The 17,012-nt window shown below is 33.1% G+C and overlaps 1 protein-coding gene across 1 annotated transcript in view; it reads right to left on the minus strand.

Annotated features, from left to right (window-relative positions):
- The window catches only part of LOC145672407 (uncharacterized), a 90,725-nt gene extending 74,742 nt beyond the window's left edge, over positions 1–15,983 (minus strand). The window contains exons 1-8 of the mRNA XM_081741559.1: positions 15,659–15,983; positions 13,132–13,238; positions 11,837–11,927; positions 9,226–9,411; positions 8,776–8,845; positions 6,622–6,748; positions 5,113–5,188; positions 2,864–2,973 (exon numbers count right to left, since the gene is read on the minus strand). Coding sequence (XP_081597685.1) covers positions 2,864–2,973; positions 5,113–5,188; positions 6,622–6,748; positions 8,776–8,845; positions 9,226–9,411; positions 11,837–11,927; positions 13,132–13,238; positions 15,659–15,899 — 1,008 coding nt within the window. The 5' untranslated portion in view covers positions 15,900–15,983. The remainder of the gene's footprint in view (positions 1–2,863; positions 2,974–5,112; positions 5,189–6,621; positions 6,749–8,775; positions 8,846–9,225; positions 9,412–11,836; positions 11,928–13,131; positions 13,239–15,658) is intronic.
- Between the last annotated feature and the right edge of the window lie 1,029 nt (positions 15,984–17,012).

The following is a 17,012-nucleotide window of genomic DNA, read 5'->3' on the forward strand; positions in this document are numbered from 1 at the left end:
TCTATTTGAAGATATCACATAAGTACTGTAAAATTAGCGGTATTTTGATTTCACAGTGATGGGGCCTCTTAAAAGACTAGATGAAAAGGTACAATCAGGGCGGGCTCTACTATGTCTGCAACACGCGCATTTCCACGGAACGGCAAGTTTTGGCGAGCGGCAAAGAGCTGGTATAAAGTATACAAAACTGAAATATGTATAATTTTAAGATCATAATTCAAACTTCATGACTTCATGACAAAAATACCGAACTTTGTTCTCACTGACTTACAACTCTTGTTATTAATAGTTTATTATTATTATTTCAATAATGTTACTAAAATTATAGAAGAATGTACTAAAAATCGTAGCTTATAAGATGTTTCCTTTATAGGGAACGACGGGTGGAAGACGGACAGAGTGGCAAATAACCTGAGGGCGAACCTGGCTACGATGGAAGGAAAAAGAAGGAGGAGAAGCAAGAGGCTACGATTGGTGGATGGTATTAAACCAAGAGATTCTACGTGAAAACGAAAAGGTTAAAGAGTCAAGTTAAAATGTCGAATACATGAAGTTTCTCAATTTGTGACAAGTGATAGACCAATAATGGCCAATTACGTGAATTGGCTATTAAGATACTTGAGGAAAACAGTGTAATTTGGACCATTATTCAGTTCTATCCTGTCCTTTGTACTAATAGTTTAATTTTCGTTCATTTCTTGATTCAAATATTAGTAAACACACTGTTGGGGTAACAGTGGCTCAGTGGTAGAGCATTTACTGCTGATGCGTGAGGTCCTTGGTTCGATTCCCGTCCGAGTAAATTTGTGGTGGACAACATCGTGTCCGTTGATTTTCTCGGGGTACTCCCATTTCCTTCTACATTATCATTCAACCAATTCTTCCATTATCATTCATTTGCCTTAATCATAGTTTCCCTTAGCCTAAAGTGTACAATCATGAGATGTTAAACTGAAGGATTTCATTTAATTTCATATGCCTCTCAAATATTTAAAATATTTTTTCTTTACAAAGTGAACTAACACAAGACAAACTTTACCGACATCATACTAAAAAAGAAAAAAGAAAAAAGAAACAAAAGACAAACCGTGGTCATGTTCTTTTAACTGGGATCAAGGTTGATGTCTGATCAAGATTCGTCTTAAAAGAATAGAATCAAGCACTTGACCCATTTTATTTACTCAGCCATGTTAAAACAAATAGCACGCACTTCAAATGCTATTACGACGTGCAAGAACACCTGACAACAAATTCACTTCCTTAATGTAGTTTATCTTTTTTTTTTATTACAAGTAGGTTATTATTGTAACGGGTGCATTAGATTAGATACTGGTAGGATATTTTTTTTCCTGAATTGGTTCCATTATCTTATCTAATCATTAATAATAAGGGAAAACATAAGATATTGACAATTATCTTGTCTGCTAACTGAACACTGTTTTTTTTTTATATCGCAATTACCCAATAACACTTACTAAATAGTAATAATAGTAATACATGTTTTCTGTAGTACGTACATAAGCTAATCGTCTGCTGATATTGAGCAAGATTTCATGTTAAAAATGACGTGAAATGAAGGCTCTAGTTTAACCACGTGTATGCCGTGTGGAGGAAAGAACACACATGATAAAACAGAACTGAATGATAAAACGTTAAAAACAAACTCATTTCACTCAGATATCCTTCCCAACAGAATTAAGCGCTCCGCCACTGAAGCACTGTAATACCCCCTTCTTTGTTTTGATTTTATTTGGTGTATGAATCGACAGATGTATGGCAGAGATTTCACTGCTGATGAAATCATCCCCTGATTCTATTTTCAGGATCATTCGTTAAAAAGTTATCTCAGCAGAGATGAAAATTATATTCTTCAAGGGGGAATATAAGTTTTATTCTCTGTAGCTAAACTGAAAAAAAAGCACTTTTATTAGAGTTAAAACAGATTATAGAAGATCTTGCTTCTCAACCTTTTTGCGGTGGTTAGAATTACACACAGTGAGAAATAATCTGTTGTCCGGACAGCAGTATATTGTACAAATATACGAAATCCATATGTTTACTACGGAAATCTGTACGGAGCATACAGATGCTACATACATACTGCCTTTTTTCCTCTTACATGTTACATCATGGCACTGCAGGATGTTAGACATCTAGCAGTATTCCGTATATTACGTACGCCAGCTATATGTTATATACGTTCATCTGTACGTGAGATCCTGGCCACCTAGTACAGTTCTTTCGTTCGTATGGAAAGTACGTTTATTCAGAATACTTGTACGGAAAGCATAATGTACTTTTTCAGTTATACATTTGCTGTACGTTAAGTACAAAAACTACAGGATTTACACACGTAACCTACGGTTTTACGTACGACACATACTTTCTCGGTATACTATTCTTTTTCTCAGTGTACTTAAGAGGCCTCATGACTGCGAAATTAAAATACCGCTAATTTTACAGTAATTATGTAATATCTTCAAATAGATAAAAGATAATCGAAAAGTGGAACAAAACCTCCCTAGACAGTATTATTTTGCGTGAGATACCATTATCACGACTCATATATCTGTTTTTCGATTTCTAGCCATTTAGAAAATCGGCATTTATTTTCGCGTTTCTAAATAACAGCAAACAAAAAGCTACTAATTGTCTCGTGATAACGGTACCTGATGCAAAATAACATCGTCTAGGGAGGTCTTGATCCACTTTTCTATTATCTTTTATCTATTTAAAGATATCACATAATTACTGTAAAATTAGCGGTATTTTAATTTCGCAGTGATACAGACTCTTAAGTTAATTCGAGCATTGACTTTCTTATACAGAATTAGTATTCTATAGTTTTGTTATCTTGGCTTACCTCAAACATAAAAGTGTCCACTTCCTCTCGCAACTCTTGGTCTGTAAGTTTCGCACCATCTTCTGAAGCTTGAAGTAGTAGATCCAAAAATGCCTGTTTCTTCTTAATGCCTGCAATTCAAAACAAATAAATGATAACTTTTTTTTAATGGAAAAAGGATTTCATTTGTAAGCATTGGTATTTTATTTTTCACTCGAATTACATTCTTGGGTATCTCTTGCCTTTAAAAAGTGAGGTCGGAAGTTCAAAACGAGATTTACAGGTATTTTTCTTTTTGGAGGACGAAAATTGTGTGATTTTTATCCAAACTTTCTCCTACTTAGGTTATTATCATTCATAAGTTATTTAAAGATAATTTCTCAGTCTTTTTTCGTCTTAAGAATACGAAAAATAAAAGTATTGAACACTTTCATTGTATTGAATTGACCCGCTTCAAGCTCCAACTGGAGTGAGAGATGTACCTGGGATCGGACAGTACATAGAAAGGTATATATGAATATTTACAGATTAACTTAAGATAAATAATCGAACTGAGCCTTTAGTTTTACACGACTATTGCTGTGCTCTGTAGGATAAGGTAAACAGCTTATTAATGTAGATCGAAGTGAATAATTTCCAGAATTGGTAAAAGTTTACTGTAAGTTGAAGTGAGTCCTGAGAAAAAAATACTAAAACAATTTTGACGGCTGAAAAATTTGCATGATCTCAGAATCAGGGCCGTAGACATTTAGACACTAAGGGCAGTTCATTCCGTTCGCATGAACCGGTTGTTAAAATATTTCAAGTTCGCAGAACCCTTTGTTATACCCACATATAACAGTAAATGTTTACCCAGTTATGCCCAGGAATAGTATATTTTAGTTTAACTATGTTTATTTTTTTAGAAATTCTTACAGCTACAGAGTTAAACACATGGTCTCTCAGAATAAGGAATAGGCATTTATTTCTTAATCTCAAATGCCCAGATATCAAGAATGAAAACTGGGTTCACATGAGTGTAGTGGTGAGAGTTATTTATATTTGAAACGCATACATACTATTATCAACAATTGTCCATCCATTGCTGGATTAAGGAATTTCCAATACTTTTTGACAACGATTTATCTTGCATAATTCGTTTCCAAGATATTCGCAGTGCTTCCTAATTTCGTCACGCTACCTTGTATTAGGATCCTGCGTAAGTCTCTACTTGTCACTTGTGGCATCCAGTAAACAAAAAATACTTTTGTATAATTTGTATGGTTTCGGGAGGGAGTAAATAGAATTCACTGTACATTCATACAAACCAACAAAAAACTGAATGTTTCAGGGAGGGTGAAGATGGTGGCCAGGGGGGGTTGGCCCCTACAGGCCTGCTGGGAATAGAATCACTGACTTTTTGTACAAGAGCTAAGCGTTATAATATCAAACATCGTTCTTTTTCGAGCTACCTTAGGAGCGAGTGAAGAGTCGCTTAAAGATTTTGTGAATCTTTCCCACTCTGAGAGTTGAACCAAAACCCTTCTCATTACGAATCATTCATAAGATATAAATAAAGAGTGGTATATTGTTGGGAGTCAACATCTCATATAGAATGGCACTGAAAAGGGAAGATAATGATAACTTGAAAACAAAGTTTGGCCAGAATTGCATGCCTCGTTTATATTCTGTGCACAAGATCTCTCGTGTGACTCTAAAAATTCTTCCATTATCATTTACCACACAGGTCAAATGACGGACATATAAAAACTATAAAATAAGGTTTTCTGATTTATTTGTCTCATTAGAAAATATTTTTCTTACTATTTAGTATAAAAGAATAAATAATATCAAACACAGTTACAATAAACTCTTGATTATCTGCAGGCGGATTATCCATGGTATTCGTTTCTTCTTCTGTTTTGCGACGATAAATTACGGTTTTAAAAGAAAATGCTGTTTTGAAAACTTCGTGACAAAATGTTGTTTTAGAATAAACTTCAATCACAAATAAAGAATAGGTGTTAAAACACGGAAAAACATTTTTTTTTTTAATGAAAAAGTAAACCAACGAACTTGCAAGTACAGAAAACTACTCTTTATTAAGTCACATTTGTGTGTATAAGTCCCCTATTGTGAACAAAAATGATTCAAAAACATTTTAGCGTTGATTTTTGTCCTTTTCTCGTCCATTTTGCACATCATTCACGGTTGTTATCCTACTCAATTCTGCACATAATCGGTAGTTTACTGTATTTTACATTGTTAAGAATACTCTAAAATCAACTTACCGAAGTCCTCATTATTGTTAGCGTCGACTTCGTGATTGGCCAATCTTTTGCGTTCTTCTTTTCTTTCTTTGATTACCTGCAAATAATTACGATTTGCTTAGTTATACAAATTACAGGCGTGATATTTTTATTAAGTAATTTTTGGTGCAGATTTAGAATACCCCAACATTTAAAAATCAAAAGTTTAAGGGTAAAATTTATTATAATTACCCTTAAAATTTTCTGTCTCAGAACTCAGGAGGCATATACTTATAATTAAGTCATTATTAACTAAGTAGGGGGATATGATGGCTTAATGATAGAGCGATTATCTCTAGTGCGTGGGGTCCCTGGTTTGATACCCGACCAGGTACGTTTGTGGTGAACAACATCGTACATTTTCTCGGGGTACTTCCATTTCCTCCTACTTTCTTATTCCACCAATTTTTCCATCATCATTCACTTGGTTTAATCATCATCTTCCTTAGCCTAACAGGTGTAATCGTGGGACGTTAAACTCAAAGATTTCATTTCATTTCATTTACTAAGTAGAATTAACATTATGTCATTATTGTGTAATCTTCCATAATAGAAACTTAACACATATACTATCTACTCTCCAACATCGTATATTCCTCTTCTCGAAATATTTTGAGTCTCACTGGGTCAGTGTTCTTAAATGCCTATACTAGGTAAATAAGAGTAGAAGCCATGTCAAAACTACTGTCACAAAAGATCACACACACACAGTTAACTATACCTGAAAGATACTTAAGAAAATACACTAATATAAATTAGCACGTAACTTTTTGCTCCTGATTTCTCCAGTATTTTTAATCAAACCACCAGATTGAAGTCCATACACTTTTCTTTAGTATCATCCAATTTTGTCGTCAAATACTGACAACTTTTAAAACCAAGAAGCTGAGAGAGAAATCTATGGATTTATAGAAATATCCTTAAAGGTAGATCAATAATCTAAATTGATCCATACTTTGAGAAAAAAAAAAAGTCATACGCAACAATAATAAAATAAAATTCTTGGTTGTAACCTTTTGTGCAACGTGTGGTTCAATTGTCTTTGACTAAGTATTGAAAAAAAAAAATGTTTAAAGCTTAAGAGGCTCCATCACGGCGAAATTAAAATACCGCTAATTTTACAGTAATTATGTGATATCTTCAAATAGATAAAAAATAATCGAACTGTGGAACAAGAGCTCCCCAGACACTATTATTTTACATGAGATACCGTTATCACGACTCACTTATCTGCTTCCGGTTTCCAGCCGTTTAGAAAATCGGCATTTATTTTCACGTTTCTAAATAGCTGCAAACGCATAGCTACTACGTGACTCGTGATAACGGTACCTCATGCAAAATAATATTGTCTAGCGGGCTCTTGTTCCACATTTCGATTATATTTTATCTGTTTAAGGACATCACATAATTGCTGTAAAATTAGCGGTATTTTAATTTCGCAGTGATTACGCCTCTTAAGAAATATTAATAAAAGTTGTGTAATGAACTTACATTCTCCGTGAAACTGTGCAAAATCTTCAAGCACTTGGCAGATTCTTTTCCTGTGGGACTCATTTGGAAGAACACATCCGGATGCAACCAGGGACGACCCATGCGGCAGGTTACAAGCTCACTCAACCTTTAAAAAGAAACGTGTAATTTTAGTTTGATTTCCCAGATTTCTGTCCTGTAACCTATCGAATATAACGGAAAATCGAAATTAACTATGATAAAATAATCGGTCGAATTTAGAAATGTAGATACGTGGGAACAGAACGACGAAATCCAGGCACGCATATTGCAACCGGGAATCGAGCTCCTAAACTCTTGAGTAAACTTTCCTTAAAGCTTACTTACAATACAATAAGAACATGTGTAGAATTGAACCAATAGCTTACTTCCGCACGACCTATTCTCATAATTATAATGAGCATTTACCAATCATTTCGGATATGTTAACGAAAGCTTTGAAAGAATTTGTTAGGCCCTGTTATCCTTGAAAAACCCAATTGTAAATAATTGCCTCCGTTTTTTTTTTTCGCCGTGAGATTTATAAAAAAAACTGTTTTGACAGTATTCCCTTTGTAGTAAGTTTCTTTCTTCTTATTTTTTAATCTTAAAATGGCAAACATGATGTTAATTCCGTAATAATCTTTAAGACAGGAGTGTTCACTTGTAAATTACTAGCTGATATCCTTGCCTATAGGATTTTTTTTTTAAAGTATTATGCATAAAACTGAGATCACAGTACATATGTGAGTGATATGTACCCTGCCTTCAGAGGTAGCTCTCGCTTCAGTGACCTTGAAAGTGTAATAAGATTCTCTACAAATAATTTGCGGTATTTGTGTTACGTGTTTTTAATTGTGGTTGATGACTAAATCACGTTTCTTTCAAAGTAATTTTTGTATTCCTAGATTTGTCAAAAGTAGTAATAAATCCACTCTTTAATATTACTTTTTCTTATAAAAGATAGGTTAGAACTAGTTTGGTTTACAAATGATATATTTTAACTGTCACATAAAAATAGAACCTTGAGACATTAATTTTACTGATTCGATAAATGTCCATTATGATGATCATTTACAAAAATGAATTGAACTAGCCACATTCCAAGCTATTATTATATAATATTAACTGTAAGAATACTTAATTATTTGGTATGAAGTTTCTAAGGGCTTAAGCAGGCCCGTAGCAATGAGATGGCACGGAGAGTCTGAGCTTCCTGCGACCATCTTCAGTTTTAAAAAATGCAGTTGTTCATTAGTGTGTGTGTATGAATGTAAGACAGTATTTCTCAACCTTTCTGGGGGGGGGGGGAAGACATCAAAGTACGTTTCAAACTTTCGCGGCACCCCTGCATCTGATTTTTTTATTTTCCTAGGTGCAAAAAGGGAAACACGTACAATATTATGGGATGACTATGAGATACAAATCTAAGAAACAAATTACGTAAGACTCTTGATTAGAAAGATATTAACATAAAAGACACTTATGACTCTTAAGCAGGAATATGGGAACAAATATTACCATCAGAAATATAAGAAGACATCAAACTTAAAACTAGCGAGATATTTGTCTCTGGAATTTGATGGGTGGACGAACTCTTGACAGACACACTCTCATGTCCAGTGTTCCTTTCCAAAGAAAAATTAACAACGTTAAAAGCAAACTTTCCAGCTTTAAACTTGGAAGACAAGTGTGAAATCAAGTTGTCTGGCGATATTTTATTAATTGTTTTTCAAAGGATAATTTCCTTGCGGAAAATCTTAGAAGACATTAAAAATCTGACACACCTGACATGTATTCGCGACACAGCGGTTGAGAAACGCTAGATTAAATCAAGTTTGCTCGCCCAAAAATTATGTCGGTCCTCTGTCTTAGTGTTCTGACTACGGACCTGAATATATAGTTATTCAGCCCAGAATTCAGCGACTTGGAATTTGCAGAATATGTTACCAGTATATAACAAGACCTATCCATGTTGCCTTTGATTTTCGTGACCGAAATTCGCTCTCTCTTTCTTTCGGTAACTCCTCGACAGTCATCACGATCCTACGTGAGCGTTGTATGACCAATATATTCAGGTTTATCCTCTTTTATTCATCTATCGAATCATCATTATTATTATTTTAAATGTTCCACATAGTTCCATATTTTACTTACGTATAAACAGCTGATACGTATTCAGATTCCGTTGCCTCTTGAGCGTGAACCGACGTTCCCATGGCTGTTTCTGGAAGAACAAAGGGATTATTTATCAGAATGTGTAAACTAACGAATAAACTCGCTCATTAATAAACAACAACAACAACAACAACAACAAAATGCTAATACAAATCAGTAAGCCAGGTACTCAACACTGTTAGCATTCCTTTGAAAGAAGTGGAAATCTCTTGAATGGTCTTTCTATGAAAATGGTTCCATTGACAATTCAACAAGGAAATAGAAGTTACTCTTTATAATACAATATAAATATTATCAAATATTATCTTCCTCTAAACAATGGAAACCTCTTTGAAACAATGAAAGAAAAGTGAATCATCGTGCAAAAACAATCCTATCTTGATCAATAAAATAAAAAGAAAAAATATTGATAAATGGAAATAAACTTACCACAAATAATATCCAATGCACAGGCTGTTATGTACGGATAAACATTAAATTTTCCAGCTCCATTTTCGGTTTTCAGTCTTTTCACCAAAGTTTGTGCATTCTCGTTGAAGACGCTAATAAAATTCTCCAAAATTTTAAAGTGGAAAGTTGGTGTTATCAGTTTACGATGCATGTGCCATTTTGTGCCTTAAAAAAATAAAATAAAATAATATATGATTAAAATTTATTTTCATTGTTTAACCTATCTATATAGAACTAATTAGGGATTTGTGATTAACCATTAACTGATAAACAAAAGTTTACAAGAGATATACAGTGCTAGGGGCAGTTGATTTCCGATTTCGCACATCTAACGTATCTCTTGGAGTATATATAGATTCTTATAGAAGTATGGCGAATGTGCAATAACCGGTGAATACGTACATAGACAAATACATATAATAAATGTGTGTTCATGTGAAGTTTTATTTTACTTATTGAACTACCCTCGCATATTACGCGTTACACAATGACAAAAATATATTTAATACTTTATTTAAATTTATTGTCAATACAACGGGCCATAGCCCAATTACACTGTTGAGAATTACATAATTACATATTTATAACGGTATTTCTAAATTTCTTAGGCAACATATCATATATATATATATATATATATATATATATATATATATATATATATATATATATATATATATATATATATATATATATTCAATTCGTTGTTATATTTGCACACATTCTGCTATCCAACGCAGTTGTTTTCCAAATTGGGGATTTCATCAATATATTAGTTTTTGATTTTTTTACAGTAATAGAGGCCAGTGTTTTTACCTGATTTTAATGGAGGAATTTGAAAATTCGATGAAAAAACTAAGTCAGGACAATCCAAAATATTTTGAGTTACTTTCTGAATGAATAATCACATGACGTCTTTGCTCTAGTGTTGGAAGACGAAAGTTCTCAAGGATGGTTTTATAGCTGTCGTAAGTAGGATAAATGAGAGTTTCTTTGTAGGTTAGAATTTTTTTAAAAAAATCCCTGTATTATTTCTAATCGCTTACTATTAATAACCTACACTTAAGTGCTCAAAACGCGTACAAATACGGTTGCCAACTCTGGAAAATAATAATAAATCCAGTACCCCTCAAAATTCCCTATGATATAGGTCTAAGTGTGAAATATCTCTGTTGGAACCCATCCATGGGAAGGAAATGTACTATCGTGAACAAAAGTGCACTAGCACCTGTATTCTGCATATTCTTAGTACATTCACTAATAAGCTTAATAGATACATTGTGCTATACAGTAAATGAGAAACTGAAATCGGCATTGATCATTATATTGTATTTACGAGTAACTGCCACTTCTTTAAAATTACTGAAACAGGTGAACAAACGTATATTAATCTTTACGTGTCAATTTTGGGTTTGGAAAATGAAATTTATTCTTTAAACTTAAACTAGAGAAAATTACTTTAAGAAGTCATTTTTCACTCTCAATAAATGAATAAAGTTCCTTAGAAGTAAACTTCAAATTTTCCCTGATACAGTTCCTGTCATCTCTTTAAAATTTTTATCTAAACTGATGAACAAAATATATTAATAGTTGAAAGATGGTGAAAGGTGACAGTTTTGGGTTTAAAGAATGAAAGTTACTTTTTAAATCTATACTTCGAACTAGATGAAATTAAAAAAAAAAAGCTCATGAAGGGGCTGGTAAGAAGTTTGTACCGATCACCGGCTTTAATCAAAGTAACAGCAATATTTCCAGCCTGGCCGGAAACTTCTAATTGTGGATGGCAAATTTTACAGTAACATGTTTCAAATACTAATTTTCGTAAATAGTCGGGAAGTGAAACAGGACCGAGCTATTAGTTCTGATTTTGATTGTCATATGGCGCTAGTAGCAGATTTTGTAAATACCGAGCGCACTTTATGAACAAATCCTTAAAACTGCCAGATCTCCGTGTTACTTTTATCGGGATTGAGAGGGCGCAATACAGTATACGTCAATTAAGTGGATTTTGTGTTCACAACTGTAATCTTTCGGAGCAAATATTATTAACCTAAAATCAAGGCAGCTGCTTTCCTTCCGTTTCTCAGTGATGAATAGCGCACTGCACTTTTTTTTTAAAAAAAATCATAATTTATGAATCATTCAACAAATGACAATTGTAATTCAAAGTAATAATGAAACCTGAAATGCAATTTCATGTTGTTGGCTTGCAAAGATAGTTAATAAATGATTCCGGCAAGGGCTAATGTTCTGTTTGGAAAACAGAGAAAATTACTGTCTGTTGAATCACTGATTCCGCTATAAAAGGTACTGTAATTTAATGCACGTTTATGCAAGTCTCACTGAACATGTGTTAACCGTATTTTCTTTTTAGATCAGTGTGGCAAGTTGACATTTTTTTTTACTGTTTTTATAACTATTACGTTACGCTTCAAAGGGTTAAAATAGACACTGAATAAATATGATTGAATAACCAAATTAATAAATAATGAATTTCATTGATTAATGATTTTGAATTGTAAAAGGATGACACTATTACATCATTTTTTAAATATTTAAAAGAAAAAAAAAGAGACAAAGAAAAGTATACCTGTGCTTGTGAGCAATCCAGTGCCAAGCCAACACTGCAGAAACTCATAGAACAAAGCTTTATCCATGTGTTTCGTACTGTTCAGAACAGTCTAAAAAGGAAAATAAAAAAATGTACTATTTTTAATAAGAAATGTAATAATGTTACGTAAACTTTTATTTAATTTTAAAATAAATTTCTGCAAAGTCATACCCACAAAAATCCGGTGCCATATTTAAAATCAGAGTTGTCATTCAGTTACTTTTCATTGATAAAAATTAAACAAGTAATATACTCTGCAAAATATTAATAGAAGTACTCAGATAATCATATACTAAATCTATTTTGTATACATTGTTTGCAGTAAATCTTGTGAGCAAAGAGACTTTTCAAATTTTAAAGATAACAAATAAGTATCAATTGATGATTTCATTTCCGATAACTCTGCTCAATATCTAGTATGACTCTGATTTTAACACTTTGTAGAACATGTTCTTCTGCTTATCGCTATTGAGAAAAAAAAATCGTTTAGAGGACGCTAGTCTGTTCCAAAAGGTCTCTGCAATATTGCAATATAAGGGAAGTGGGAGAAGTGAATGATCAAGGAAGAATTGGTAGAGTTAAAAGAGTAAGAGGAAATAGATTAATCGTTAGAGCAGCGTTTCCCAACCGGTGTGCCGCGAATGGGCCGCTGGTGTGCCGTGAGGAAATCGAAACAAATTATAAATTCTATAGGAATCAAATGCAAGACATAGGGGGAAATGTATATTTGTATTTCACATTACTATGAACCTCTACTATAAATCTACAATTTTAACACTATGTTACTTTTCTGTACATTTTTAATGATGGAAAACGTATTTATCATTATCATGACCATTATTGCTTCTTTATTGTTGCAGACTATTTCGTAACTTGAAATTTTAACATATCATTCAATAAATTCAACAAAGCAAATATGCATACATTTGTGTTTTAAAAGTATAGGAGATTTGTTTATTTATACGTTATTTAGTGACCTTCCCTTTTAGTTAAAGGTTAGGTACAGTTTTCGAAAGAGAAAGTGGATTTTTAAAAAGCCGAGTCCTGTATTTCATTGCAATTGTTTTCCATTTTAAAATTAGAAAGAAAAATAAGCATAATAATTTAAGACGGGCAAAAATCAGTGATCGAGCTTTCTTCTCTGTAAGGAAATCAGTAATCACATAAAAATACCACGGTATTTTATATTCATTTGTTTACTTGGCTCAGAATCGAAATACAATGAAGTTGTCAACAATATGGAGAATTTGTTATAATGAGTTTTTAAGACGTACCTCCAAATCTTGAGGATCAAGAACATGTACGCTTGCGACAGGTCCAGTCCATATTCTGAACAGAGGTGCATAAGCCCTGGCCACTTCATCCAATTTCTTGAAAAGACCTGGAAATTTTAAGAGATATCACTAAGCGATATTTTTATGAAAAAATGATTATTTAACTTAGCATATTGAATCAATTACAAATACTCTTCACGCTAATATATACGTATGTGTCTGTATGTATTAATAAAATCCCAGATAAACCAAAGATTAATTTGCTCTGGAATACACAAAAAAATTATAACAAGAATAATAATAATGTAATATATAAATATATTTAATGTAAATATTATGTCGTTATTTGATGAGATTAACGATAAAAGTCCCGAAATGTCATAGTAACATGATACTAAGCTGAACGTATAGTGAAACGTTAATACCTAGTACAAGTTATATCTAAGACAATTTCAGCAGAGGTAAATCAACCAACTCGGTTGTTAATTTATTACAGCTAAATGTTTCATTTTTTTTTTTTTTTTTTTTTTTTACACGTTTGTAAGTGGTAACACAACTTAAGACATTGATCCGTGTTATTTTTGTTTTCAAATTTGGGAGATTTTTTTTTAAAAATTAATATTTGAACTTATATGGAACATCATAAATTTGTTTCCATGTTTCCGTTTGGAACAAGAATAACTCTCTTCAGGAATCAGGTGGAGCCTTGATTTGTTAGACTTTCAAACTATGCTAGTATTAAAATGTATGGAATGCCTTATACAACTGTCTACTTAAGATTAAAAAAATAGTGACAAGCAGTCATTTAGGAATATATTCAGCGTCTTAAGAATAGCTTCTATCACCTCGTCTAATCATCTATTCAAACCAGAAGTAGTAGACGTCAACCACTTGGGATCTCAAAGTCGATCACTATAAAGCCACAACGGTAATAGATAGCGGGACGCGTTTTCTTGAAATCAATTTGGCATACCAATAATAGAATTCATCGGCACATCTATCTTTGTACTAAAACCGGAAGTGGTAGAAATACACGACCAATTTTGGTTTCAATATTGATTTCTATAGAAGAAAAAAAACTAAAAGTAAACAGTTTTCTAATTCAGGAACCGTAGAACATCTTTGATCTCAGGTCTTTTTTCTCAAAAATGAAAAATGATTGAAATCTTTCAGTTTAACGTCCCAAGATTATGCCCTCTTAGGCTAAGGAAGATGATGGTTAAGACAAGTGAATGGTGAAAGAACTAGTAAAATGAAAATGTAGGAGGAAATGGGATTACCCCCGAGAAAATCCACAGAATACGGTGTTGACCACCACAAACTTACTAGACCGGGGACCGAACTAGAGACTACACGCACCAAGGTAAGCGCTTTACCATCCTCCTGCTCTTGTTCTCAGCTACAACCGGAAGTACTAAAATCTAGTAGGCTACAACTTCCGGTCTCAATAGTAGTAATTACAGCAGATGCCGAAAAACTGTTTTAAAGATGGGTTCAGAGTCTGAAGAACAGATTCTAGGCGTGATCTTGTAACCCAATCTCTTAAAGGCGAGATAATGTACTCCACAACAGTTATTTATTTATTATTTAATTTATTTATTTATTGGTAATGGTCTGCACGCATCCCCAGTAAGCAAACACATCTACGGCAAGTCTTAACTTTGCCGTTAATTTCTTTTGATAGACTTAAGCTTAGAGATTCTTTCTATGTATGGCTTTGCAAAGTTTAAATTTTAAATCATGCTGCGAGTTCAGATAGCCTTCATATATAAACTTGTATACGCTTAGACCAGATGTAAGAAAGAATGAAGGCTGTCAAAAATATGTGTGCACGTTAGACTTACCCTTACAGATAGATTCTCTCTGGGTATGGCTTTCCCAAGTGTAAATTTTAAGTCATACTTAACAGATGTGCCAATTTAAAGGAATTTCTTAGGCTGGCCTTATATTACGCATTTTTGGCAAGTCTGAGACAAGCTTGCGATGGAGGATTGCTGTAGCCTTTGTTAGTTCTTCAGCCATGCAACAATTTGAAAATCAAATCCTTCCCACAATGCAACAAAAGTGATAACACCGACACTGCCGGCTACAGTCGTAACTAATCTGCTAATGTCACTAGCTAATTGTGTCATTGGCTAATTCTATCAAAACTTACGCATTCTGAATGATCTGATTCGTTTTTGTTTTCTGTAGTTCATCCTACTCAACGGTTTTTACAAGTCACGTGATTTAGTTTCAGCGGAAAGAATAAAACCTGTTATACTACATACATCCTTATTTTATAAGTTAATTCTTGATGCTCTAAATTTTTAATATTCCACCTTGGCTTTAAATTACTCACTAACATAACAAAAACTGGACGTGAGTGTACCAAAGAGCATCACTATATACTAGTACAATTATTTTCCAAAATTGCACAAAAATTGTTTTGGTGTTCATTCGTAAATTTATAATTAAATATCATGTAATATTTAATAACTCATTTACACTAATTTTTTCAACTACTGTTAATTAACTCAAGACTTACCATCTCGTGGTACAAAGAGAAACGGCCCAGCATTTCCTATCAGAGGGAATGCCGTAGGTCCTGGGAGTTTGGACATCAGATACACGAGTCGCGCACGTTTGGTCACATAACGATAGAACAATCCAATTACAGCCACTGCACAAAGCACAAAAGTTAGGTAGAAAGTCGGGAAAGAAATATGTTGGTTTGCAGCTTGGCCAACCTTATCGAAGTACTGCGTTACCAGAAATAGTAAATACATGTTTGGCGTCCAAAAGAGATTACAGTGTATCCAGATAAGTCACAAAATCCGTACTAGAAATCACTCTTTAGTAGACAGGAGAGCAATTATAGCACTAGGACTACAGTGGTGGGTACTTGTTGTATTATATACCCCCTTGTCTTATCTATTTTGTGACGTATATAGTGGACACCTCCCTGTATAGTTTGGTCACATAAAGAAAACCCAAGCCACATACAAGACAATACAATGCATGCTTATTATCAGTAGATCAATATCTTAGAATCCAGTACATAAAAAGGATAATTAAAGAAGTGATCAAGTGTTTATCTATCAATCAAAATTTTTATCGTCTATCATTTCAAGTGTTTTTGCATTTTAAAAAAATGTTTGGGTTCCGGTTTTTTAAAAGAAAAAAATAAGAAGCACATGTTTGGTAGCTGAATTGATAAGAATAAACGTTAAGTTTTTCCTCAAAGAAATTAGAAAAACAAGTAAACTCTTTCAAGACAAACCATTCATTCTGTATTTTTATTAATGAAAAGCTGTTGACAAAAAATGTATTGTTTGACGTCGATGTTGCGAAAGTTAAAATTTTGATAGTTTTCCTTATTGCTGCACAGACTATTGCCAAGTAAACAATTGTTTTGTATGAACTGTACTTGGATGATTGGACTTTAATTCAAGTTTGGTTAGAAACAAGCTTAAGTTAATTTTGAACAACTTTTATCTCTCATAATGTATTTTTGGTTCTCCCTCTTGAACTTTTCCTTTTTTCGACTCATAACGATAAAAGCCAAAAATAATATTCATACATTGAAGTTTCCGGGTGCTAAATTGATACTTCAGAACAGATAGCCGATCTCAACAAAGATAGCTACCTCCATATCAAGAACAGGGGTGTAAAATGATGACAGTGAGATTTGTGAGCTCATATCAGGGTTGCCAGAACATAATCTGCCTGTCCGTCTATGATTAAATACACCTTGGAGTAAAAATTCTAAAGTAAATAAATAAATAAATAAATAAATAAAAATAGAAAAAGGATTGGAACTCAAAATACTAAAAACAGTTGAAACTCGAATTTAAAATCAATTTAGTCGTGTGTATCCAGCTTAGTGCCTTAAAAATGTC

The sequence above is a fragment of the Thermobia domestica genome, chromosome 16 (genome assembly GCF_964235325.1).
Source record: "Thermobia domestica chromosome 16, izTheDome1.hap1.1, whole genome shotgun sequence".
In the NCBI taxonomy this organism is placed as follows: Eukaryota; Metazoa; Arthropoda; class Insecta; order Zygentoma; family Lepismatidae; genus Thermobia; species Thermobia domestica.